Source organism: Hyposmocoma kahamanoa, unplaced genomic scaffold (assembly GCF_003589595.1).
Source record: "Hyposmocoma kahamanoa isolate Upper Pololo Valley unplaced genomic scaffold, ASM358959v1 210, whole genome shotgun sequence".
NCBI classification, from domain to species: domain Eukaryota; kingdom Metazoa; phylum Arthropoda; class Insecta; order Lepidoptera; family Cosmopterigidae; genus Hyposmocoma; species Hyposmocoma kahamanoa.
Genome location: NW_020653731.1, coordinates 10,745,600 through 10,757,998, shown reverse-complemented (window position 1 = coordinate 10,757,998; position 12,399 = coordinate 10,745,600). Strand labels below are relative to the sequence as shown.

At 35.7% G+C, this 12,399-nt stretch overlaps 1 protein-coding gene across 1 annotated transcript; it reads left to right on the top strand.

The window, feature by feature from the left end:
- Positions 1-255: 255 nt before the first annotated feature.
- On the top strand, positions 256-7,701 carry LOC113227479 (phenoloxidase-activating enzyme-like). The gene is made up of 6 exons (XM_026460415.1): positions 256-365; positions 1,136-1,222; positions 3,746-3,917; positions 4,109-4,311; positions 5,552-5,736; positions 7,157-7,701. Exons 1-6 carry the CDS (start codon positions 287-289, stop codon positions 7,442-7,444), a joined length of 1,014 nt encoding a protein of 337 aa, XP_026316200.1. The 5' UTR covers positions 256-286; the 3' UTR covers positions 7,445-7,701.
- The last annotated feature ends 4,698 nt before the right edge of the window (positions 7,702-12,399 follow it).

Sequence of the window (12,399 nt, the reverse complement as noted above, 5' to 3'; positions counted from 1 at the left end):
ATAAAGGTGCGCTGCAGCCCGCTCGCCCGCCATTTACGACGCTAGATATGGGAGTAAACGGACGCATCGCTTGCGCACGTCAACACCAAACTTACGTTATTTTATTGAGTCACACATGTACAGAGAGGTGTAGACGTCACAAGTACTTAAACAGAAACCACACACGTATGTGTACCTATTCGACGAAAACGTCGTTTATCCTGTTTCATTTCATATATAAACACAATAAAGTTTTATTTACGTACACATAGTCCTAAGTACGCATCCGGTATTCACTTATACAAATATGAAAACTATAGTGTCAAATGTGTTTGCGTTCCTGGTAGCCACTAGTTGTGGTCATAACGTCGATAATGATTTCAAAAGTAAGTAAATACAATTCACAGAAGAAGAAATCTTTAAAAACTTTCCGTGCTATAGAAATCGACTAAGGAAATAATATAGGTTACGAGTAATAACGTCAAACCACGCCTCAATGGAATAAACTTCCTTTTAGACAACCCTAAGTACAACGGATAGAGGGAGTGAGTCTGGAGATCTGTAAAACAGGTCCCCAACCTTGCACCGACTAAAGCTATCACTAAGGAACTTGTATATATATACATGAACTTGGACTGCTTAGGTATTTTTATGTTTTGAAATTAGACGTTTTAGAAATTTTATATTTATAGGTATAAGAATATATAGTAGTTTACGATAATTTTATATATGTATTGGTTTTATTACTTATTTATAAATATATGTTTATTTGCATTTATTTATCAATTTTTATCTATTAATTAGTAATTCCTCATACACCGCCTTCTTTTTCCTGTGAATTATATAATTACTTCCATCCAAAGGTTGTCTGGCAGAAATCGCTTAAAGCGATAAGACCGCCCATTGTATCACCGTTTATTTTTAATTTAATTGTATTGTATTTGTTTCCTTTTTTGGTGTACAATAAAGAATTTTTGTATTGTATTGTATTGTATTGTATTGTATTGTATTGTATTGTATTTTTGTATTGAATGTAAGAACTTATAGACTTTTCAGAGAGAAATAAAGCATTTTGTATTTTCTTTTCTATCTTATTTATTACACATGATGGAGGTATGAATAAACACGAATGAGAATGCTTAAAACTTAATTTCAGATTCAATGTGTGAGGAGACGGAATTCCCACCAGATCCTAGTTCTCAGTGTTGTGGCATTGACACGCGGTCATCCAATAGTATAATTGGTAAGTAAACACTGGTAACTCTTCTGTAACTGTAATGAGTGATGGAGCTCATAGGCTCGCTCACCGAAGTATATTCTGTTCGTGTTGCTATGATTCAGTAGCGATTTTTTTATACGGGTTTTTTGTTATTCACGAATAAGGATATTATTGTTAACTTAGTACATGGTTAAGAGCATGTGACGCTCGACACTTAAGATTTAAATTCAACTTTATGTTGCCTGTTACAAGAGCGGTCCAAAATCTATGTCACCGCTTATATCCGCAAGGTAAATAACAAAATTTATATAAGTATAATAATGTTCTTTTACGTCATCTGTTGTTAGCTTTGGTAGCAGGAAGCGACCACGTCAGTTTTGAAATATTTTGACCAGATCCTGACATAGTAAGACTTTATAGTGTATGCAATTAACAACACTCTAGAATTATATTTAAATTACGATTGGCTATTTATTTATATACATATTTCTAGCTCTTACGTTTTCACGATTTATCTAAAAACTATGTATTTGTTTTTTTTTCAAATAACCCAACGTTTCGGGTTCTTATCAGGTCCAATGGTCACGGCTTAGATAATAATCAACCATGTCTATTTATTAATGAAAAAAATATCTTAGATCCGAAAACTTAACGTAACGTAACGTAACTTATACAAACTAGTGGAGTATTTTCACAATAAAGTAGATGAATAGTAATAACCTCTACTTTTCTTTTTTATAATATCAAGTGACGGGGCGAACAAGTCGTGCGCCTGATGGTAAGCTACACGCCTGTCCATAACAGTTGCAGTGCCACTCAGCTCTTTAAATCGCAAAGGGCGCACTACCACTGCGCCCGTCACCCTGAGACATAGGTTGACAAGTCCCATGTGCCTGTAATTTCACCAGCACCCTTCAAAACCGGAATACAGTAATAACGACATTACAAGGAGTTCTACTGCTAGTAAATGCGGTACAACACCATAATTTTATGTCGTATAAAAGATACGACTACGACGACGTCGTAATCAAACTTACTCATAGGTATTTAACTGTAATTGTATAGTTAGATCGTGAATTTTCTTAAAACAAATAAAATACAATTTAAAAAATATATATATTTTTTTAATTTTTGTCTCCAACGTTCACATACGTTGATGAAATCAAATTAAAATATAATCTTTATTTCATAGATAAATAATAAATAACACTTGCAATCATTGATTAAAATCTACTATCTAAATTCGTAAAACAGGTTCGCTTTTTGTAAATAAATATATGTATTTCAACTACTTAGTACCACAAGAGCTCCAAAATAGTTCGTCCAGGGAAAAATTGCCACCTTACCTATTTCTGCCATCAAGCAGTAATGTGAGCATTACTGTGCTCTAGTTTTGAAGGATCAGGGTGCTGAAGAAATTACAGGCATATGGAACTTGTCAACTTATGTGTTAGGGTGACAGGCGCAGTGGCAGTGCCCCTAAGATCTTTGGGATTTAAAGATCAGAATGGCACTGCAACTGTTATGGATAGGCGTGTCGCATATCATCAGGCGTACGATTTGTATGTCCCGTCACTTGGTATTATAAAAAAGAAATATTTATTTCAAATATCATCAACCGAAATAACCTCCAAGAATCACTACCAAGGATTTTGTTATCTATACGCAGAAGTTGTAAAATATGAAGTAGTAACTTTTGGTATAAAGTTTTTGTTTAACGATAGTTTTGAACCTCGTAAATATCAAATTTTTAATATCATTCAAAACCTTATTAAAGAAGCAAACACATAACCCCTTAAACAAAATTGTTGTAACTTTGTGGAGATCATTGTCAAGAACAGTAATTTTATCTTTATTCTTTGTATTAACGTTGCGTCTCCTTTTACTGCACTTTATGACATAAATTACATTTGACAGTACTGTGATGCTAATGTAAGATTGTTAACTTCTTTACACTTCTCTGTTGAAGATATTTTGATTTCTAGATTATAAATTGCCCTAACCGCACGTTTTTTCAGTGCAAATATTCTATTAATATCCGCAGCATTACTTCAAAATAAAATGCTGTATATCATTAAACTGTAAAAGCAGCTGAAGTACACCAATTTACAGGTTTCTACTTCAGAAAGTTTTCGTATTTTTTTAATCGCGTACACTGCAAAACTGAGCTGTTTGAATACTTTTGTTATATGTGGACCCTATTGTAATTTAGCATCTGAAGTTATACCTATGTCTTTAATCAATATTCAATTTTTCGTTTGTAGTTATGAAGTTTGTGACAGTCTGTGTAACATAGGATTATAATTTTAGAGTTTTGTCCGCTCCGCCGCTCCGGCGCAGAAAAGACGCGTGATGCGAATGAAGCTTCATACTGGATACTTGTCTTTTAATTTTGTCGAATATTATTTATTTGATAATAATTGTTTCGGACGGATGTCGGACGGAGATCGAGAGTAGACCCCAGGCCAGCATCCTAATTGCCACTTTCGTGGTGATTTAAGTTTCATTTCGCAGTGTACTAAATTAATACTAATTATTATCCGAAAGATGGTTACGAGGCTTCTGTCAGACAGTATCCGTGGGTGGCTCTTTTGGAGTACGAGATGAATGGATTTTCTTCCACCACTCTCTGTGGAGGATTCTTGATCAGCAGTTATTACGTCATGACTGCTGCTCATTGTGTCACTGGAGAGATGTTTGATAATAGAAAAGTACGACTGTAAGTGATAATATCAATTAATAAAGTTTTTGATTTTACTTTGAACAGTTTTAAGAGTAATTGTTTCACTATATATAGTTAGCAAACATATTTTAAGGCTCGTAATTATTCGCTAAATTATCACTTTCACAGAGGATAAACAAATATGTCAAATGGTGATGACAGGGAGGGATACCTAATTTCAATTTCAGAGTCAACGTTATACTGGGTGAATACGATATAACAAATCACGGAAAAGATTGTGCAAGGGATATAGACGGAGTAAACGACTGTACTGATGGAGCAATTAGTATTCCTGTCGAAGATATTCAAATTCATCCTTCTTATTCTGGTGAAATTTCAAGTCAGGGAGATATTGCTTTGATTAGACTTGCTAAAGCTGCTCCTTATACTGGTAAGTTATTTCTTGGAAAATCTTTTAAAAATATTAGGCTAACCAAAAGAAAACTCTTGAGCTATTTTAAAAAATTAAGTTTGGGCTACTTTGATATTTCAGAGGTTAATTCAAAGCATCTGAGTATCATATCTCATTCTCAATTTTGTTAGTTTCTCAAAAATGTTTTTTTTTTGTCATTTTCATATTGAGGGTACTAGGTATAAGATTGTATTTCAAATAGAACCAATTTAGAAAACAAATTTCTCTAAATGGTGATGACGGTAACTTTGGGATCCATACTTCGGGAAATTAATTGATTAAAGATCTGAAAGTTTGTGTGATTGAGTATAAATGTATCCGAAGTAGGTAGATATCTATTATTTGGAATATACTAACTACTAATACTTTGATGTGGTAGTTCAGACTCTTGAGGAACTGTATTTAATAAAACGCCATTCGATCTCCAAGTTCTTGCGAGATTGGATAATCACTCATGACGTCGTCGCCCAGCAAAGAGCACATAATGCTATCATGCTGTCGTGGCATTAATACTTTTCTGTAGTCCATAGCGCGTGATTGTGCTTTAACTCTGCGTTCTTTATCAAGTAGTGACATGAGATTATCCTTAAATATTCCGTGAAATCTTCACGACTACATATTTTAAATAACCAATTAGAGAAATCGGGTCTTGTGTCATTTTGTACCAGAAAATATTGCAAGTAGATAAATAATAAATTCATTTTTATCAATCTTGGAGTAATTATTTCGTTAATTATTGGAAATAGACAGGATGTTACGATAAAATTAGGCATGTTTTCCCACACGTTTCTTGCGTGATCAAAGTGATGGTGCGCGTGGAACCTCTACGTGGCGTACACCGGTAACAACTAGGCACGGTAATGTAGTGCCTGAACAGTGGCTAATCTAATGAACACGATGCGTCAACCGACTTACGGCAAAGCCCATTTCATAGTTTCCACTCCTAAAACCAGCTCTGAAGTTAAATTAACATTGAAGGTTTAATCGAAACGGCAAGAAAAACAAGATGAGTGATCTAAGTTTGGTGCACTAAGTAATCCCAAAGCCTATGGTGCACTAACGAATACGCGTGCTCGCATTCTCTCACTCTGAAAGTAAATGAATGAGAAGTTTGGCCCATTTTATGAACCTAAATTCTTTACGCGATATTTAATTGGAGGAAATCAATACTAATTATTTTTTTTAACTTTTATTATTAAATATTTCTTGTGCGTTTCAGATTTCATTCGTCCTATCTGTCTTCCAAAAGAAAATATATACAGCTACGCTGAAAAGGATCTTGTTCTGCTTACATCTGGTTGGGGCGTATCCAAACAGTCTCTAGACATGCTAGGTTGGTTCGATATGAAGGACAAATTAAGCCCGGTCAAACTGCATGTGGAAGTACCTTATATTCCGTTAGAGGTATGTTATTTCTTAAGCACAAGATTAATAGATTTTTTAGTAGATTCTACCAATCAACTCATTGAACAATATTGTTGCTAATGTAATTATTGACTACAATCTGGTCTAGTCTAAAAATAGGCTGTTCCGTGCATTGGGTTGCGACGAGAATGATTTTTTTTTATAATATCAAGTGACTGAACTTACTAGTCATGCCATTACCACCAGGCGTAAGCTACACGCCTATCCATAACAGTTGCGGTGCCACTCAACTCTTTAAATCGCAAGGATTTGAGGCGCACTGCCACTGTGCCCGCCACCCTGAAACATAAGTTGACAAGTCCCATGTGCCTGTAATTGCACCAGCACCCTTACCCTTCAAAACTGGAACACAATAATGCTGACATTATTGCTTCGTAGCAGAAACAGATACGGTGACAGTACTTCCCTGGACGAACTCCTTCACAAGGAACTCTACTGCTACTAAATAATAAAATTGATAATATCTGCTACCGTTTGTTCTTGAATTAACGACCTTGTGGGCAATATGTTTCTGCTATCAATACAGTGACTGACAGCAGCAAAGATACCCGGCTGAGTCAGTAACTTAATTCAGTTTCTCACAGGTGCTTTGACCTTGAAAAAGAAAGCCGTTTAAACTTAACAATTATAAAGAATTTTTCGTTCTGATCGATCTTTGTATTAATAATCATCATCTTATTTAAGAGCCAGACTCTTGTCGGTGTAACCTCTTTCACTCGTTACGGTTCATAGCCAGTTCCTTGACCTCTTTATAGTTTTTCACTTAGATCTTGTTTTTATGTGTTTGCTATACGCCATTTTTGGTCTTCCTCTCCTTCTTTGCTCTTGTATCCTTCTTTTCTCTTCTATCCTTCTCTCAATTATGACTCTCATAAATTTGTCATTAGGTGATAATGTCCAAACATTTTCCCCCATCTCTTCTCCATTGCATTCAAAAGACTTCTCCTCAACCCTTTCCAATACTTCCTCCTTTGATCTCATTTCAATCCATTTAATTTTTTCCATTCGCCTCCAGTACCAGTCTCTCTCTGTCTTTCTTTGTTATTGTCAGTAATAATAATAATAATAATAATAATACACGAGATCACCGACTTGTGGGATGTGGTCTCCACTAAATATTCCCAATTGTTTTGTCCGCAAATGGGTTAATTTCAGTCAGCCTTGCTAACAGCTTGAGGCGGTTGGATTTCTGTGGCGTGTCGCTTTCAGCACAAATGCAGAAGGCGGTCCTGCTCGATACGGCACGTATTATTCGCCGGTTCTTAGACCTGAGTCCCGCGAGAGTCTAAAATAGATATAATAAGAATAATAAAAACCCGTCAAATTTAGTCTATCGAGTTAATCATAAAAAGAATCGCAGAATATCGCCCTGTATTACTAATACCCTAATTTGTTTTAGAAATGCAAATCGCAGCTTCCAGTCTCAAACGAACACATATGCGCTGGTGACGTTGGGAAACGATCTTGCGGTGGTGATTCTGGCGGGCCACTGATGTATGAACTCAATGGACAATATGAAGCTGTTGGGGTCACTAGTTACGGATCTGATGTGTGTGCTGTGCTGCCCATAGTCTACACCAATGTTTATTCAAATTTGCCGTGGATTGAAGGAGTAATCTTTGAGGAACAAAATAGCAACAGTTTTGAGGAACTAAATACAAACAGCTTATATAATTATTATAACTGAGATCCCATCCCAATGCAATCTTATTATTGCCTTCATCCATCATAATATTAGTAGGGTTACCAAGTACAATTTAATTTAAGGATATGTAATTATTTTGAAATTTCACTGACTACGTCCCACTATTTTGTTTTACTGCTACGCTCATATATTTTTATAATATCAAATGACGGGACGAACAAGTCATGGTAATAAGGGTCATTTTACTTGAGTCGAGCAGTAAAGATACTTGCTTTTTTTTAGAATGTTTTCTACAAACGAAATTAAAGACATTTGAAAAACGTCTATTTAGTTCAGTTGACATAAATAAAAACATCGGTATATGTAACGTACCTATTGAACACAGCAGTTTTCTTGTAAAGTTTCAAGGTAAGTTTGTGTTTTGTTTCTATCGTGAACATTTTTACAAATCGTGTTTTCTCGCCGTACAGTGTGTATCCTGAATTTTACTATATATTTTTTCACAATGTGATTAAAACAATATTTTCACTGCTATGGGGTGTGAACCAAAGCCATTTGAGGTTGCATAGACTCTTAACCTGTCGGGTTTTATGATAGTCAACGTGTCCAGGGAAGTACTGCCACCTTACCTATTTCTGCTGCCAAGCAGTAATTAGAGCATTACTGCGTTCCGGTATTGAAATGAAATGAAAAAAGAAAGAAAGAATGGTTGGAAATTATAGGATTGCCGAACGTAAACATTGGATCAAATACCATCTTCGTTTGTTCGCTTCATTTAAATTGAAATAGAACTTTGAATGTAACAAGATTTGATTTTGAGAGAACAAGATGTTTCAACATTGAAGCCATACATTTGCATGTTGATATTGACTTATCTATGATTATGGTACAACACTAAATCCGCCATTTGTGGTGGACATTTTTAGTTTAGGTACAGACGTTTATTCCGTAGATAAGGCAGCTCCTTTCCTTTATTTTTTTCGATTCTCTAAGTGGTCAAGTCATGAGCCTAACATTACAGTCATGAGCATAACAGTTGTAGTGCCACTCAAAGCTTTAACACGCAAAGATCGGAGGAGCACTGCGCCCGTCACCCTGAGACAAGTTGGCAAGTCCCAAGTGCCTGTAATTTTACCAGCACCCCTACCCTTCAAAACTGGAACGCAGTAATGCTCTCATTACTGCTTGGCAGCAGAAATAGGTTCCCTGGACGAACTCTTTTACAAGAAGCTCTACATTACTAATCAATTGAGTACAGACAAAAAGTATGACACATAAAAGCGAATAGCGAAAGTTTAATAAAAAAATCTTATTGTAATCATCTCCTCGGGTCGAGTATTAATGTTTGCTCTTTTGACAGTGTGTACAACATCAAAATATGTCCTATGTAAATCCTTAATAAAGCATCCACTGTTACCCTAGTCATCATCGTAATTTAATCTGTCCATGATTGATCGTCGTGGACTCAAACGCTGCTGGGCATCTTTTTTCAATACTCGATTACGGTGTTTGCTAGTAGATAAGTGCCTTCATTGATTGATTATTTATTTATCAATAGTTTATACTGGACCTTATTAAGACATATGGTAAATATTTTAATAATAATAATAATGGTTTATCTCGACACAAGGCAAATACACTTATATTAGATTAACAATATTAAATGTTCTATCCCTTGTGAATAACTGGAGACCGTCCTAGGCAACTACATCTTTATTACAGCTCACCAGGCACTCGTATTCCTACATACTGTTGAGCAATAAAAATTGTAAATACTATCTAATAATGCTAAAAATGCATGTACGTAGACGTGTGTCGTGTGTGTGTTTGTGTGTGTGCGTGTTGTGTGTTTGTGTGTGATTTTAATGACATATTTTTTATTAATCGTGATAGAGGTTGGTTGGTTGTTATTCCCCGGCTGGAAAACATTGTTAGGTAATGCCACGGAAAAAAACAAAGGAAATGCCTTATGCCTCGATTACTATCAAACCACTACACGTACACAAATTGTAAACTGATCTGAACATAACCATACTTAGGGTCGTATTCCAGAACTCTACTCAATGCTCACGTCAGGATTTGAGCAGACTTGAGTATGATTTCAAGTACTGGAAATACGACCCTAATGGCAGGGACTTGAGTATGATTTCGAGTGCTTTAAACCATACTCAAATCCTGACTTAATATATATAATACGACCCTAAGATTATTAATCTTGATTGGATATACCTAATCCGCAAACGAAATTGAACCTACTGTAGGTATATACATTTTGGGAAAGAAGTGAATCCAGCAAAGTTTTACTGTTAGTAAAGCCAGGGATCGGAACATCCTGTAAACTGTGTACTGCAGTGCATAATGTATAACTTGTACTTATATAAGTTAAATACCGATCTCGGTGAGAAGGCGGTCGTGCATACACATTTTCAAGTCATCAGTTTGTGCTGTGACCATTTCGGCTACAATTGCCTACAAAGACAGCGCTACGTGGACCGAGAAAGACATTGGTAGCTTAGTGGTTTGACTTAGTGGTTCTCGGAATTTACGTGAGAAATTTAATTACAAATTTACTGTTAAATTAATTTATTAGGTGAAGGAAAACATCGTGATGAATCTTGCACCTGGAAGAAGGTTCACAACCTTCGGAAAACCTGTGAAGTCCCCAACCCGCATCGGGCCAGCGTAACGGACTATGGCTTAAACCCTCACCTAAGAAAAGATCCGTGTCCCGCAGTGGGGCGTAAAAGTGGATTGATGATGATACTAAGAAACATGTAAATATTGTGGTCTTATTTACAGTTTTTCCACTGTCCTTTAAAACAATTCGAAATTACTTGTTCGGTGTTGATCCCTAAGCGCCGATTGGTCACGTTGTGTTTACAGAAAAACCTTTATACGGCTATATTTGAATGTTTTATTATACCCCATCAATCATATAAAAATACAATTGAAATAACCCTGAAAAGCCCTTTTTAAAGTGCTAGAGAATGAGCGGTTACAAATTGTATTACGAAAACTGACATTTGATTAAAGCAATTTTTATAGTAAAAACATTTTTTTGTCGACGTCGCAAAAATGTAGATTTTTTTCAAAAGAGAATGGATACCTTAAAATGCTTAGAATTAATTTTATATTTACGAAAGAACTACTAACTACTACTACACTAACTATCAGTTTGAAAGAAGTTTAGATGAGGTTATGAAATTCGTCTTAGCTTCCAATGTTTTTAACTACGCTGTCTGGTTATGTGGACCTGCAAAGTGTTAGAAAATAAAATGAGCTCTAATACAGTTTATTGAGGCATGTTGAGCGTGTATGCGATTGAGTGTTGGTTGTGGTAGAAAAAACACGAGAATACAGTGAATGCTGTAGAATTTAGGTCGTAGTAGTATAAATATACAGCGTGAAGAATAATGTGATTTGTGAGCGATTCGGTATGAAAGACGACGTAGTTACAAAAAAAAAATAAGGTCCGACGCCCATAGACGGTACATCACGGCAGAGGATTTTTAGGTGACGAATAGTAATACACCTTAAGGTTATGATGTTATAGTTGAAATTTTTATTTTGATAATGGTCATAGCTACGAAAACAAAGCTGTATACCTAGACGGCAGCTTCCGGAATACCTCGGCAGCCTTTGGGATGCTTCGGCAAATTTTTACGTGTAACGTTACGATTGATCTGTTAGTGCGCACTCCATCCGATTCGTATTCATTCCGAATCCAAGACTATACAACTCTAGAAAACTCGAATCCACTTTGGATGTTGCTTGTGCACTAAGTCCAATTGGAATCCGACAAAATACGAATATCGCTTGTACACCTTGAGATGGAGATAGAATGCTCCCTGTGACATTTCGGACCGTTATTTCTCGGATTCGGAACTGGGGGTCTACTCTCGATCTCCGTCTGACATCCGTCCGAAACAATTACTGTCAAATAAGTAATATTCGACAAAATTAAAAGACAAATATTAAGTATGAAGCTTCATTCGCATCACGCGTCTTTTCATTTGGTCAAGTATTGCTTATTTGGCAGTAATTGTTTCGGACGGATGCCGGACGGAGATCGAGAGTAGACCCCCTGATACGAATCGGACGTACTGCGCAAACGTTCTTAGGCGTGACCACGATGCGATGTCGCGACGCGACGGTATACCTCGGCACGCCTAAGAATACCGCTGCATATTTGCCGTCAGTGTGCGCTGGTACATGCACAAGGTAATATGTAAAATACGTTAGTATTTTACGTAGCAGGACTTATTATTTTAATGATTCATCAGATTTTACTTCCAAACAATAATAAAGTTATGTAAATAAATCAATGTAAACACTGATTACACTGTGCAAAACACAGGACCGCGGGTGGTGGTCGTCGAAGAGGACGCTTGCATGGAAACTTAGCTTGTGTGGCTGTCACAGTGATATTTAACTAGCTGTAATTAACACCGCTACATAGTGGTATTTATATATACTCGCAAATCTGCACATTTCTAGATTCTTTGTCGTCAATTTGTAAAATTTTGGTTGAAATATATACCACTGCTTTGAAATATAATTTTCCCTTTTTGTTTTTAAATAAAGAGAAATCCGAAAATTTATGTGTGATATATATTTTTTCATGTTTCTATATTAGAACCAATTAAAAAATTTGATAACCCGTAAACAAAAATGATGTTGGATGCTATCGTTTAAAAAATTGATCAATTTTATTTATTTTATAGACAATTTACGCTTGATCAAAAAAATGACTATATATAAAATGACAAAGAAAGACTTAATGACTCCTAAGACAGTTTCATTGTATCTTCTATGGTTTCAGATTTACCCGTACTGTCCCATTTAAAAAAAACACTCATTATATGAAAGTCGTAAACATAATTCGAACTACATAAAAGATATATAACGTACATACGTGGGGCGCACTGTAAGTTTCCGGAATGAATAAGAAAAAAATACTATAAATGGTCAGAAATGAATTTATTGTTTCTCAAAAT

Coding starts and splice junctions, on each gene's coding strand:
- LOC113227479 (XM_026460415.1), top strand. CDS start 287: ATGAAAACTATAGTGTCAAATGTGTTTGCGTTCCTGGTAGCCACTAGT. Junction 4,312..5,551: donor TAAAGCTGCTCCTTATACTG/GTAAGTTATTTC, acceptor TGTGCGTTTCAG/ATTTCATTCGTCCTATCTGT. Junction 5,737..7,156: donor TACCTTATATTCCGTTAGAG/GTATGTTATTTC, acceptor AATTTGTTTTAG/AAATGCAAATCGCAGCTTCC.